The 12,846-nt window shown below is 60.4% G+C and overlaps 1 protein-coding gene across 3 annotated transcripts in view; it reads right to left on the bottom strand.

Moving 5' to 3' along the window:
* Positions 1-12,846, bottom strand: part of AGO2 (argonaute RISC catalytic component 2) — a 78,770-nt gene that overhangs the window by 20,795 nt on the left and 45,129 nt on the right. For all 3 annotated transcript variants that reach the window (XM_053929416.2, XM_053929415.2, XM_053929417.2), the window contains exons 3-11: positions 12,260-12,380; positions 7,764-7,945; positions 6,977-7,113; positions 6,160-6,294; positions 5,371-5,458; positions 4,221-4,368; positions 3,517-3,636; positions 3,251-3,373; positions 1,763-1,896 (exon numbers count right to left, since the gene is read on the bottom strand). In XM_053929416.2, coding sequence (XP_053785391.1) covers positions 1,763-1,896; positions 3,251-3,373; positions 3,517-3,636; positions 4,221-4,368; positions 5,371-5,458; positions 6,160-6,294; positions 6,977-7,113; positions 7,764-7,945; positions 12,260-12,380 — 1,188 coding nt within the window. The remainder of the gene's footprint in view (positions 1-1,762; positions 1,897-3,250; positions 3,374-3,516; positions 3,637-4,220; positions 4,369-5,370; positions 5,459-6,159; positions 6,295-6,976; positions 7,114-7,763; positions 7,946-12,259; positions 12,381-12,846) is intronic.

Here is a 12,846-nt window from a genome sequence, read left to right as displayed (position 1 = left end):
ACCTCTGCTGAAATGTTCACGGGCTATGATGGGAACTGCCCTGCTTGGTTTCAGGAACTGTAACCCCTTGTTGCTAAGGCTGAATAAAAAGACGTTGGGACCATAAGCCACTTAGACAAAGCTTATCTTCCTTGTAGGGCACTGCCTCTGCCCCCTTTACCTCACCCTGCTTGGCCCTGGGCAGATGAGCGGTTGGTTAGCCAATGACAGGTAAGATTCCTCAAAGGAGGGACAACCTAAGACAGACACGGTCACGAAGGGGCCCTCAGGGAATGACTTGGAGGGCTATAGAAAAAGGGGGTGATGGACCCTCACCCCTTGGCTTTGACATAGCTCGATTCCTCATTCTGTCTGCAAGAAGTCTCCTAATCTTTTGGCCACCTTACTTCCCCTGCCTGACTTAAGCCTCAAACAATGCTGGAGGTGGGTGCAGCCCTGTGCTGGAAAGGGTGGGTTCCTTGGGGCAATCAGATCTAAGAAAGAATGCATAAAATCCTATGAAACCTATGTTGCTAATACCCTCAATTTAAGTGATAAGGATCCAGTGTGAAATGAGTTTGGTTCCCCAAAGTTTTATGGCCCTTTAGGTATCTGATCCTGACTCAGAATAAGCCCTCAGAGTTCTCTGAATGTTATCTATTGTTTGATCATTACTGTCTGACAATGATTGATGAGCTTTACATACACGCCCTATATTCCTATGCAAATTAAACCCAATAAAAGCCCACTGAGGAGCAGGCTCCTGGCCCTTTTCCTTTGAGAGATCTGCCAGCTTTCCTCCCCAAGCAGATCATGTCTCCTAGACTTATTCTCATCTGTGGTGGCGGTGGGGAGGGGTAGAGGAAGGGGGCTCTGTGGGTGACTCTGTAGGTGGAGCCCCCCCACAGGGCTACACTATCTGGGCTTTGCTTTTTCCCTCCTGGTTCCACCCAAGAAATGCAGGAAGCCAAAGCTTTCCTTTCCCCACTGGTTTGCTCGGCACAGAAGCACACGCATCAGCCCTGTGGTTTGTGCAGTGCTGCTTTTGAAGGGTCTGCTGCTGGCCTAGGCCTTCCTGGCGTTCGGGCTGCCAACAGGTGGGCCCCTCCCTTGGACTACTGGGCTTGGAGGGGCACGCTACCCCAGGGCAGTCGGCCAAAGCTATGCTCTCTGGACGGTTTCTCGCTGCTTCTCTCGCCGAAGAAGAAGACACTGCCCGCCCCCATCTGTCTGAACGTCTCTTTCTCACTCTGGCTTCCTCCTCTCCTTTTCACTGACTCACAGGAATATGTAGCTCCAGTGGTTTGTTTGTTTGTTTGTTTGTTTAGATTTTATTTATTTATTTTTAGAGAGAGGGGAAGGGAAGAAGAGAGGGAGAGAAATATCAATGTGTGGTTGCCTCTCATGTGCCCCCTACTGGGGATCTGGCCCACAACACAGGTGTGTGCCGACTGGGAATCGAACCAGTGACTCTGGTTCGCAGGCCTGTGCTCAATCCACTGAGCCATACCAGCAGGGCTCCAGTGTTTTTAAAAATAACCTTTGTTCCCTGAACCCAATTTTTCCTTTTGTCTCTAATTTTTACACTTGTTCTCATTTGCTGTTTTGTTTTTTTCCCACTCCGACGACAGCTCCGAGGAGAAGCGCTGTGGAGGAGCCCACGCCGCCCAGCCTGTCCCACCCGGCCACTGCTCTGTGATTGGGAAAGGGGCCAGCCCCTGCCATCTGAACCGAGCCCAGGCCCCCCGCCTGTGTGAGCCGGGCCTGCCCGTGGCAGCCTTACTTCAGGTGGACCTCTGTGCACTGGCGCTGGGGGGCGAAGCAGGCGATGGCCCACACCTTGATCTCGATGCCCGTATGAAACTGCTTGTTCCTCATGTCCCAGACGCCCTGGACCGGGGTGGCGATCGCTTTGTTCTGCAAATGGCACGGTGTGCAGAGTGAGACAACACGGGCGGCCAGGTCCCCGCCCTTGCACTTGGTCACTGTCCAAACTACCGCTGGCCCCCGACCAGACGGCGGCTCCTGAGCCTAGGAGCTGAGTCTGTGCTGTCCCCACTCCTGACTGCCCAGCTCTGGGGGCCAACAGGCGGCTGTAGGGTGGGCAGGTGGATGAATGGAGAGAAGAGGTAGATGGAGAACGGACAGATGGAGGAATGGACAGAAGGATAAGTGGATATAGGACGGACAGATGGAAGGATGGGCAGATGCAGAGGTGAGTGGAGGACGGAAGCGGAGCGGGAGCAGCCTCCACCCAACGACAAGGACGGAGACGCCCAGACAAAGGGGCCCCACAACGATGAAAGGGGCTCCACGCCGCACACACAAAACCGTCTCCGAGAGTTCTAGGGGCTCCAAGAGAAAACACTCAGTGACAAAGTGAGGCAGGGAGCATACTGAATATGCCATCTGCACAGAAAGAGGTAAAAAACACATGACTCGTCCCCGGGCGATTTGACAACAGAGAAAAATAACACCAATTGCTTCCTGGGGAGCAACTGAGAGCTGAGAAAAAGAAGACTTATTCCTATAATTCCTTTGTACCTTCTGAGTTTTAAAACAATTTTTTTAAACCTCACATTTTAAAACATGAAAGGAAACAACCCTACAAACACAACGAAGCCTTACCAGAGGCCCCGAGGACTAATGCTCCTGAGTAAACACCCCCGGGTGAGAAGGTGCAGTCGGGGCTTCCTCACACGCACCGTGAGGGTGCGCTGGCCAGGGGCCTTGGAAGCTGAGGCGGCCCAGCCGAGACGCTGTGCTCTGCATCGGCGGGGGCCAGCAGGAGGAGGGAAGGAGGCCCTCTCAGAGCTCGCAGGGGCACAGGGGCCAGGACGCCTTTGATTACACACTGAAGAAAGCTCGAGGGTCAACGGGCAAAGCCACACAGACCCCCAAACGGCTGCTCACTTGTCCCCAAACACCTCCAAAGCAAAGTCACGCCCCAGGAAAGCAGGGAGCCTCCGGAAAGTAACGCCTCGCTGGCAGGGTGCCCATCATACAAAGAACAGCACTCTTAACATCCTCACTGGTTAGTAAAAATTACCTTTGGAAAGTTAAAGGTTAATTCTAGAAACCTTCCAGAAGGGCGGAGGACATTCAGGCCTCCATGAAGCCCCCTAAGTCTCAGGCTCAGACTTGAGCAGAAAGAACTCTCCACCTGGACCACGATCTACAGCTCTGGGGACAGTCCAACCCGAAAGGGGTCACATGTGCAGATATCCCCCGAACGCCCACAGCGTGCTCCCCCTGCCCAGCCGGCACGCACCCGGCCCCCGTAGAGGATGGAGGGTGGCTGTAGGACCCGCCCGGTCACGTCCGTCATCTCGTCTTTGACCATGATTCCGAACTCCCGGACGTACGGGTCTGTGTTGAAACTTGCGCTTCTCATCTGGAAAAGGGGAGGAAGGAAGGGGAGGGTCAGAGGCGTCCGGGCGACTGGGACCCTGGCCCCGGGTGCCCTGTGCCGATGGGCTCCCTGAGGGTGCCCCCCCGCCCCCCGCCCCTGACAGGCCTCAGCCATGTGATGCTCACCAGTTTGCTAATCTCTTCCTGCCGATCGGGCGCCGACCTGGCAGTCGCTCGGATCATGGTTGAGGTCTGATTGTCGGTCAGCTTTTTTATGCATCTCTGTCCGGCCACGATGTTGCAGACCTGCAGGGAGGGCGCGGTGGCGCAGCGTCAGCACCAGGCAGGCGCCAGCAGCTCCCAGGGCGCCGCGCGCAGCACACCCGCTGCGCATGCTGCCCGACGGCCAGGCGGCCAGCAGCAGAGCCCCACGCCACGCGAGAACCCGCCTGGGAGCTGCACGGGTAGAATGCAGCTTCCGAGACCACCCGTGTGGGCACTGTGTCCCGACGTGGCTTTTGTGGCCTCTCTGTCCTCAGAGCGTGGAGACGCAGAGCTGCTTGCCAACGGGAAGGAAGTCCACCTCCAGACTATGGCAGGGGGGACCGCACCCAGCCCGCGATGCAGGAGTGGGAGACAACTACTGAGGACCTGCGGGCCCTGTTCCCAGGCGAGGAATCCCCCAGGGAGTGAAGAAAGTTTATTCCCCAAGCAGTTTCTACCATGGGCCTGGGACCTGCTGGGCATGCCCCATCTTCACGCACCAGAGGCACTGACCCGCCGTACGCACGGGGAAACTGAGGTGTGACGGCATCCACCTGCTGAGCGCCCGCAGCGGCGGTCTGGAGGTTCCCCCCCGCAGCCACGGGAGCGCGCGGGAGGGGACTTGCCTCTAGGGGAAGGTAGGTGTGTTTCTGCTCCTGTCCGACTTGTAAACATGGGAGGTGGGGGTATCGCAGAACCAGCTTGTGCCTGTCCTTGAAGTACTGGGCCACCGTGCACTCCACCGTCTGCCCGCTCTCCTGCTGCAGCGGGAACCTAGGGGAGCAGAGAGGCACCCGGGCCCGTGGGGCAGGCAGCAGAGCCCTGCCTGCGCCCGTGCGCCCAGGGCCGAGCATTTGGGCCTGCTATCAGGCTGGGGGAGGCACAGGGCCACAGCCCCTCTCCAGGGACAAATACAACACGTCCTCTGGGTCATCTGGAATATTCCTGAGCCCTTCCCTTCCACTCTTCCTCTACAGCTGGGAGACAGAAGACTCCGCATGCCTGAGGTGCGCTGCAGTAGCCCAGGTGGTGCCTGACAGCCGCAGCGGACACAGCAGTTCAGGGCAAACAGGGGTGAGCCCAGAAAGGAAGGCTGTGGGATCCCAGCCGATCCCACCCTGAGGGCCACGTGCTCCAAGTGCCAGCCTCGCAGGGCAGGCCCGGAACCTCCCAGGATGGGCTGAGGGAAGGGGTGGGCAGCTCTGCTCGGGCACCCTCGGCCACCCCTGTGGGCGGGTGGAGGCAGGAGGGGCCGGTGTGTGGGGATGGGAGGCCAGGGGCCCTGCGGCTAGGAACAGACCAAGCCTGCTCCATGGGATGACCGTGCAATGAACGAGGGAGGGCTCCCTGGACCCAGGAGATCTCGCAGGGGCTCACTTCTCCCCAAATGGGCACACACTGCCCAGGACAGCGCCCTGTCCTTGTGCCAGGCCGGTCACTAACAGCTTCAGAGACCAAACTGGCAAGTGAGGTCAGGCAGAGGCTAGGCCTCGGACAGGTGGGGGCCGTGCCCATGGACCCCTCCTCCCCAGCAGTATGCGCTGGGGACTCCGAACAAGGAAGACCCTCCTCCCTTACCTGCAATGGTCAGCCAGCGGGAGCCCTCACCCCACCCCACCCGGGGGGCCCTAGGTTGTTCCATTAGGTGGTTTGGGGTCCCCTGAGCTGAAGGTGTGGCTCTGGAATCATTCTCCCAGAGGAGTCACTGCTCCGGAGCCGGGGCCTCGGGCTGACAGTGAGGGTCAGGGGTCAGGAGTGGGGGGCGTAGATGGTTACGTTTGGTGGCTGGCGGGCCGCCGGGTCACGTTGCAGACGCGGTACTTCCTCTTCATCTGCCCACAGTGCGTGATCTCCACCTTCAGACCTGGTGACACAGGGTGGCCGGCCTCAGGGTCGGGACCCACCCGGCTGGGAGTGCCAGCCCCACGGCCTGCCCCTCTGTTTGCGTGGGAACCGCCACCAGGCCCACACTGGGCACTCTGGAGCACAGGGAAGGGTGACACGGGGCTGGAACAGGCTCACCCGCGGGGATGCCCTCTGCCCCAGAAATGCCAAGGCCACAGTCGGGACACTGCTCTTGGAGAGAAGGGGACCATGTCTGGCCCAGTCTGGAGGCTGCGTTGGCCACCAGGGCTTTCTGTGCCTCCTTCAGAGTTATTTTTAGCAACCAGTGCTGCTCCAGGCCTCAGAAAGGGACAGGTGCAGAGGGCTCGAGCCAGGCCGCTGCGCTTGCCTGAGTGGCCACCAGGCAGACCGGGTGTGGCTGCGCCAGGGCCGCGAGGGATAAAGGCAGGCACGGAGGTGCCCTGCATTCCGAAGGTCATAAGATACCACCGACACCCACGCTCTGCTATCCAGTCCTGACATCGAGGACGAGGACGCGGGTGGGCCACCCCCTGCCCCACACCCTGCGGCCCTTCGTTCAGGACCGGACATTTCTGTCCCCGCCCTGCGAGGCGGGTTTACGCCATCGCTACACTAACCCACCCAATGGTGGCTTCGCCCCTCAGACCCCACTGCCGGGGCGGGAGGGCAGGGCCAAGCAGGCGCCGGGCCGGCACCTACCTTTGATTTCTTTGGTAAACTTGACCCTTTGGGAATCTGTCAGAGGTTTTTGTTGTTCTTCAATACTTTTAAAATCCAAAACTTCACAAACAAACTCAATTACGGGCTGTGCCTTATAAAATGCAGTTGCCGAGACTGGAGGTGGGAAGAGAGAGACACAGGCGGAGGAGCATGACAGGGGCTGGCCCAACCGCGCCCCCTCCATGGCTGGTGACCGATGGCCATTGGGGGGCCCCCCCCCTGTCCTCACTATCCCCCCAGGTGGCTCAGGCCTGGTCACAGGCTGCCCGATACCACCCCACCCTGGCCCCGGGCAGCCCCGTGGGGCTGTTGGAGTTGGAACCCTCTGAGAAGAAAACTAGGTTTTAAACACACCCCACATCACAACAAACATAAAGGCTGGATCCCCTGACTCCCTTGGTGTGGCCTCTAGGAGGTTCCCCCCGCCCCACCTGGGGGACAGACCGAGAACCACGCAGGAAGAGGGGACCGACTGGACAGGGACAGTGCATGTCCACTCGCCACCCCCAGCAAAACCGATGCTGCCCCAGGAGACACCAGCCGCTGTGTCAGGGACTCTGTCAGAGATGCAGGCCCAGGCCCCCCAGCCACAGCCTCTAGGTGGGCCCTGCAGGTGGCCACTCCTCCATCGGAGGCCTGCCACCAGAGCCAAGGCACAGGCGAGACGGGCCAGGGGTACACAGCACCTCTGGCTCCAGCAGAGGTTGTGCCTGGGGCTAGCCCCACGAGCCCCCCACCCGAGGTCTTTGATCCCAGCAAGCCCCTCACCCCACAGGGCAGACGGAGGGCTGCTTACCGTCAATATTTAGCATCATTTTCCAAAGAGAAGGGCGGACGGACTGGTGGAAGCCGAACCACACCTCTCGCCCCCCTCCCAGGGGGTTGGAGCAGCCCTCGGATGCAGTGAAGAAGGAGCGGCCCACGGGCGTGTACCTGCGACGAGAGGCCCCGCTGACGCCCAGGCCGTGGCCCCGGTGCCAGTGCTGGGAGCGGCTAGCATGGAGCTCTTTCCCTTGTGCGCCCACGTGGCCCCTGAGGCCCTGCCGTGTGCTGTGCGTGTGCACAGAACGGGCGTCCTGGCAGTGCCTGCACCCTTGCCCAGCCCCCCACAGGTTATGAGCCATTAGAGGGTCGCCACCCCTGACGGCGGCCCCACCCTCCACCCCAGCGAGGTCTAGTGTGGCCGAGTGTGAGGAAGCGATCCCACAGAACGAAGCAGAAGCTGGAAGCAGTGTTCCCTGCTGTCCTGACAGGCCCTCCTGGTGGGAGGCTCCGTCACCTGCAAGACTGGGACACTGTCCTACTGGGATGCGTCCCGAGTGTGAAGACGGCAGAGAAACAGGCCACGCTCCCAGCACCGGGCGGTGACCTTCGGTGCGGGGCTGCAAATTCCGCAGAACTTTCACAATTAAACCGCTCCCCACGTTAGCTCTGCTACTGTTTTCGTCCCGGACACCCATGTGACCACGGCCACCAGACTCAGCAACCCGCTCCTCCTCACGCAGAGCTCACGCTCTCCAGGCAATGCCAGGCTCGGGCAGGTGCTCCGGGCGCTACGGTCCCCACCCACAGCCAGTCCTCACCTCATGGACGGCAGATGCCTCATGACGACGTCCAGGGCCTGGATCGTCTCAAAGGGGACGCTGGGCAGCCGCCCCGAAAGTGCATCGTGTAACGCCTGCAGGCTCACGCAGGACACCCACTTGATGGACACCTTGAAGATGCGGTCCTTCCCCTCCCCGGGCAGCGTGACCTCCAGCTCCACCTGCGAGGGGCCAGAGCACACGGTTACGCATGCCTCCCCCTGAAGAAGCCGTCCGGAGGCCAAAGGCGGTGGGCCAGCTCCAGAACAATCCAGGGTTAGGGAGACTCAGTCAGTCCTTCACCTGAGTGCACCCCCACAGGGCACGCACGCCCCTCACGCCCACCGGCACAGTGACAGCGAAGACTGGGACTCCTCCCAACTAAACGAGCCACGCCGGTCAGGGCAAGGCCCCTACATTTTTAAACAGATTCCGAGCCAGCCTCCTCCTGGCCCCCACAAGAAGGGGAGGGAAGCAGCACTAGGCCCTATAACGTCCTCTGTCAGCCACAGTATCTTGAGAGACTGGCACATGGATCTAACAGCTTAGGGACAATGGACATTCCCAGCGAATGTCCGCTGTGTGGGGCAGGGTGGCACTGGGCTGCAGTGCTGCCGCTGTGACACGGGCTGAGGACAGTCCGCACGTCCCTTTGGGCTGCTGGCCAGAGGTGCTGGTCTATGAACCAAGATACTTCAATCCCAATCTGAAGCTCCAGTGCCAGTAACACAGCACCAACTGGAGGCCCCGGGACACGGGGCTCCCAGCTGCTCCCCCTGTGGTCTGACCGCAGGCGGGTGGCGGCATCGGGCTCCGTGTGCACTTCTGGGATGAGGGCGGCCGGCCCACCTCACAGGTCACTTATGCCAGCCAAGCACACCAGCACCCGGGAGGAGCTGGAAAATGGTCAGAGAGCTTGCGTCTCTGTGGACAGACATGACCCCCTACTCGTCGTCCCTCGTGCTGAGAGCCACCAAGGCAACAGAACTGGAACTGTGACGGGAAGAGCGCAGCCTGGGAACGAAGATGGGACCGCGCTGTCAGGAAAGCAAACAGTGTGGAAGACGCCGGGAGCGCCGGGAAGCCCGGCAGACGCGGGCTGCCCTGCGGGGCCGAGGCCCCGCACACACGCTGCCATCTGCTCCTAGGGAGGACTGAGGGTGCTGGCAGCCTTGCTCGGCGTGGGGCTGGTGAGGAGGACCCGGCCCCTGGCCTGAAGGCTGGAGCCTGTGCTGGGCCCCAGTTCACAGGCACTTTCCGGAAGGGGCCGTGCAGGCCACGCCTCGTTTTGAATGTGCACAGAGGGCTGACACCTCAGAAAGCGAGTGTTGCCTCCCACAAATTACCCAGGAAGAAAACCCATCCCACCCAGCATGTCTGGAGGGCATGCTGGGAATTCAAGGTCACCCCTGGCAAGTAAAGCCAGCGGGTACAGGAACTGGCCATGCTGTTACATGTGACTTGCTGAGCACCTCCGACCTGGGCCAGCTGGGTTCAAGGCACCTTGACAAATGCAACTTCACCAGGGGGGCCCTCTGCCCTGAAGGGCGGCAGGTTAACCCCAAAGAAGAGCAGACAGGCTAAGCAGACCCCTACCTGTGTGCCACCCAAGGAGGGCACACCAAGGACGGCTCCCTCACCCCTGCCGACCTCTCCCCTCCCCTCCACCTGTCCTCAAACCTCCTGAAGCTCCACTGCCCTGTTCAGAATCCCCGCACCTGTCAGTGCAGGTCAGCAGTCACCACGGGGCACTTGTGACCCAACACGCCCCACGGGGCACAGCATGGAACAGGCAGAAGCCCTGAGCAGTGGATTTGGTGCGAGTCTGCCTTCCCTTAAGTGACGCCTTCCTCGAGGCTGCTGTTTGTAATTCAAGGTGTGTGTGTGGCTTAATGGGCACCTTCTTCTAGGGAGGAGGCGCCCACGCCTGCCCGGACCCACGCAGAGAGGCGGAAGCTCTAGGAAGCTGCAGACCGGGGCGTGCAGGTCCCGGCCGGACCCAGCGCCAGGACAAACGCCATTCCTGTCTTGCAGGTCACACGGTGCCACTGCTACAACGGACCCAGCAGTCAAACCAAGGGTGCGAGCGACCATACAACTTCCTCTGCGTCCTGTTCTGAAAAGTGAGGGGCCAGCCTGAGCGCCCTCCAGCCCCGACAGCACGCAGCTCCGCCCGCACAGGGGCCCAAGTCAAGGCAGGCAGGCCAGCAGCAGCGATGACGAGTAGGTGACAACAGCTACCTCCCTGAGTAAGGGCCCCGGACGCAGCCTCCGGCCTCATCCTGCCACCGGCAGACACTGGTTAGCACGACACGACCGATTTCTCCTTTTCCACAGAGAGGCCCACACGACAAAGAAAACACTTTACGGGAGAAACACACACAAGAGCAGAAAGATGGCCCTTGGCCATAAGAGGTGAACGCGAGAGAGAGAGAAAGGGGGGACGTGTCTTACTATAGCTCTCCAGCAAAAGAGAGGTTCTTCTGCACACCGTGCCCCCTGGCAGAACCCGAGCAGCGGGCAGCCGGCAGTCAGGGGTCCCGTGCACGGCAGACGCGGTGGCTTTGGGCAGCTTCTCTAAACTCACCCTAAAACAGGGCGAGAACGGTTGGGATTAAACTTAAGAGACGCTGAGCACCCACAAGGCGGGTGTTGGGCGGTACGTAGGTGCGGCACCTGCGGGCGCCGGGGCAGTGAGGTGAGCGAGGATGACAGACACGGGCCCTGCAGACCAGCAGCAGCCACCACTAGGGTCGGCTGAGGGCCTTGGGGCCTTGGACCACCAGCACGATCTGGGGGCCGGACAGGGACGCAGTTTCCCTGAGACTCAGGGCCGAGCGCGGGACGTGCTCCGGAGGGAAGCTCTTCCTGGGGGGCACTCACTTCCAACCTGCACGAGGACCTGGGCAGCAGCTTCCACGCCATCTCCCCAGTGACAGGAGCGGCGGCTTGCCCAGGGCGCCACCATGAGGAAGGGAGACGCGAGGACCCGTGTCAGACCCCCTTTCACTCAGGACTGAGGTGCTAACTTCTGCAGGGATGCGACTCAAGACCCCAACGGCGTCTGGACTCCCCCACCCCTTCTGAAGGAAATATGTCCCCCCCATCGTGTAATTATAAATACATACAGACAAGACTGTGAATAAACTCCACATGCTTTCCTTCCGATACAGCTTTGGACAAAAACGAATGTGCAAATTAAGCACAAGGCTTTACAGTCAACCCATTTCAAGTGCACAGCACGCTGCTTTGCAAGGGGTGCTTCTCCTGCCCTGGCGGGCACAGGGTCCTGACACTCCCTCAAACTGGGAAGCCAATCGCCCCGTGCCAGGCAGGGCGCTGGCGCTATCTCTGAGAGTCACCGGGGGGACCTGTGGCACAGAGCCCTTATCCCTGCCAGCCTCCCCTCAGCTGTATCGGACTCGCCTCTCGGCCCCACCTCTTATCAGGGCCTGCAACCCCGAAGCAGAACCACTCAGCCTGCCCACCACCCAGATGGGCGAAAGGAGCTTAGCCTTTCAACAATCATTAAAATGCAAAAGCCAAACAGTGCAACGCCTGAGCGAGCGTGCAGGTCACTGGACGGCAGGAGAGCAGTTTGGGACCCTTGGAGGCTTGAAGTTGCATTCCTCCCAGGGGCCTGGGAGTTTAAGTAGATAATTGTTGCCCTGGCTGGTGTGGCTCAGTAGACTGAGCGCCAGCCTGCAACCCAAAGGGTCACAGGTTCGATTCCCAGTCAGGGCACATGCCTGGGTTGTGGGTCAGGTCCCCAGAAGGGGGCGCATGAGAGGCAACCACACATTGATGTCTCTCTCCCTCTTTCTCCCTCCCTTTGCCCACTCTCTAAAAACAAATTAATTATTTAATAAAATCTTTTTAAAAAAGTCTTCTCTCCTGAAGATCGAAACTTCATTAAAGAAAAAGCAGCTAACTGTCAAAGGGAGCCAGCTGTCCCCTTCTCACCGGGAAGGTCAGGCTCCTTTTCCCTAAAGGCTGTGGGAAGATGGTCTCTGAGCTGCACCTCTGCTCTCCTGCTTAGGAGAAGCACCCCGACCACCCTGAGCAGCCACCTGTTGAGAGCTCTGCCAAGAAGCGGCCACTTCCAGGCAGAAGCTTGGTCACTCTTCAAACGGAGCCACGGCGGGAGGGAGACAACGGGAAAGGCATGCCCCAGGGCCGATGCCCTGCCTGACAGTCATTTTAGGGCCAGCTGCCGGCTTGGTGCCGCCACCACGGCCACATGCACACCCCCACTCTCAGTGGGTACACTGCTCACTGTCCCCCTGCCATCCGCTCCTGCCTGCCAGTGGCCTGTGGCCCCTGCGTGGGCCTCTGGTCCCCATTTAAAAGCCTAGTGGGGTCAAGTCGTTCTCAGTGGCTGTCTCTGGATGTGGACAGCTGAACCCTCCACCTCGGACAGCCAGGGACCAGGGGCAGCTCTGTCCCCGGCCCGCAGCCCGTCACATCCCGGCCTGAGCCCGCCTCCGAGGACCCACCTTCTCCCTCCCGATCGGGAGGGGCATGGCTGTGTAGAGGTTCTTCCTTCCATCGAACACTGGCTTCCGATCCCCAAAGATCTGTGTTTTAAAGTGCTGGACCATGTGCTCCACGATCTCCCTGGAACAAGACAGAATTCGAGCACTGCGTCAGCAAGATCAGGGGAGCGGCACGTGGAGGCAGCACCCGCCCCACGCCGAGGTGTGCGCAGGTGTGTGCTCCCCGGGGGCCATTCAGGGGTGTGGCTGTCTGCGCTCGTCTGTGAAGAACCAGAGGGGAGCCCTCTGCGGTTCATCCCGCTTGCCGAGCCATTCCAGTGTCGGAGAACGTCCTCCCCACCAGCCACCAGGAGTGCTGCCCACGGCACACGACGGAAGCCCCCAGGACACCGCAGGACACTGAGGAGAAGCCCCCAGGGATGGGACTCCTGTTCCCAAGGCCGGAGGACTGGATGCCGCACGCTGGGCCGTGACGCTCTGCAGGCGTCCCACCGGGCCAGCAGTGGTGTGTGTGGCGCATCGCGGAGACGTGGGTGCTGCCTGCCCCCTGGGCATTCCAGCAGCAGACGCCCCAGGAGCACCCAGAA

Source organism: Desmodus rotundus, chromosome 8 (genome assembly GCF_022682495.2).
Source record: "Desmodus rotundus isolate HL8 chromosome 8, HLdesRot8A.1, whole genome shotgun sequence".
In the NCBI taxonomy this organism is placed as follows: domain Eukaryota; kingdom Metazoa; phylum Chordata; class Mammalia; order Chiroptera; family Phyllostomidae; genus Desmodus; species Desmodus rotundus.
Note: the sequence above shows the minus strand (reverse complement) of the source record. Positions and strands in the feature narration are given on the sequence as shown.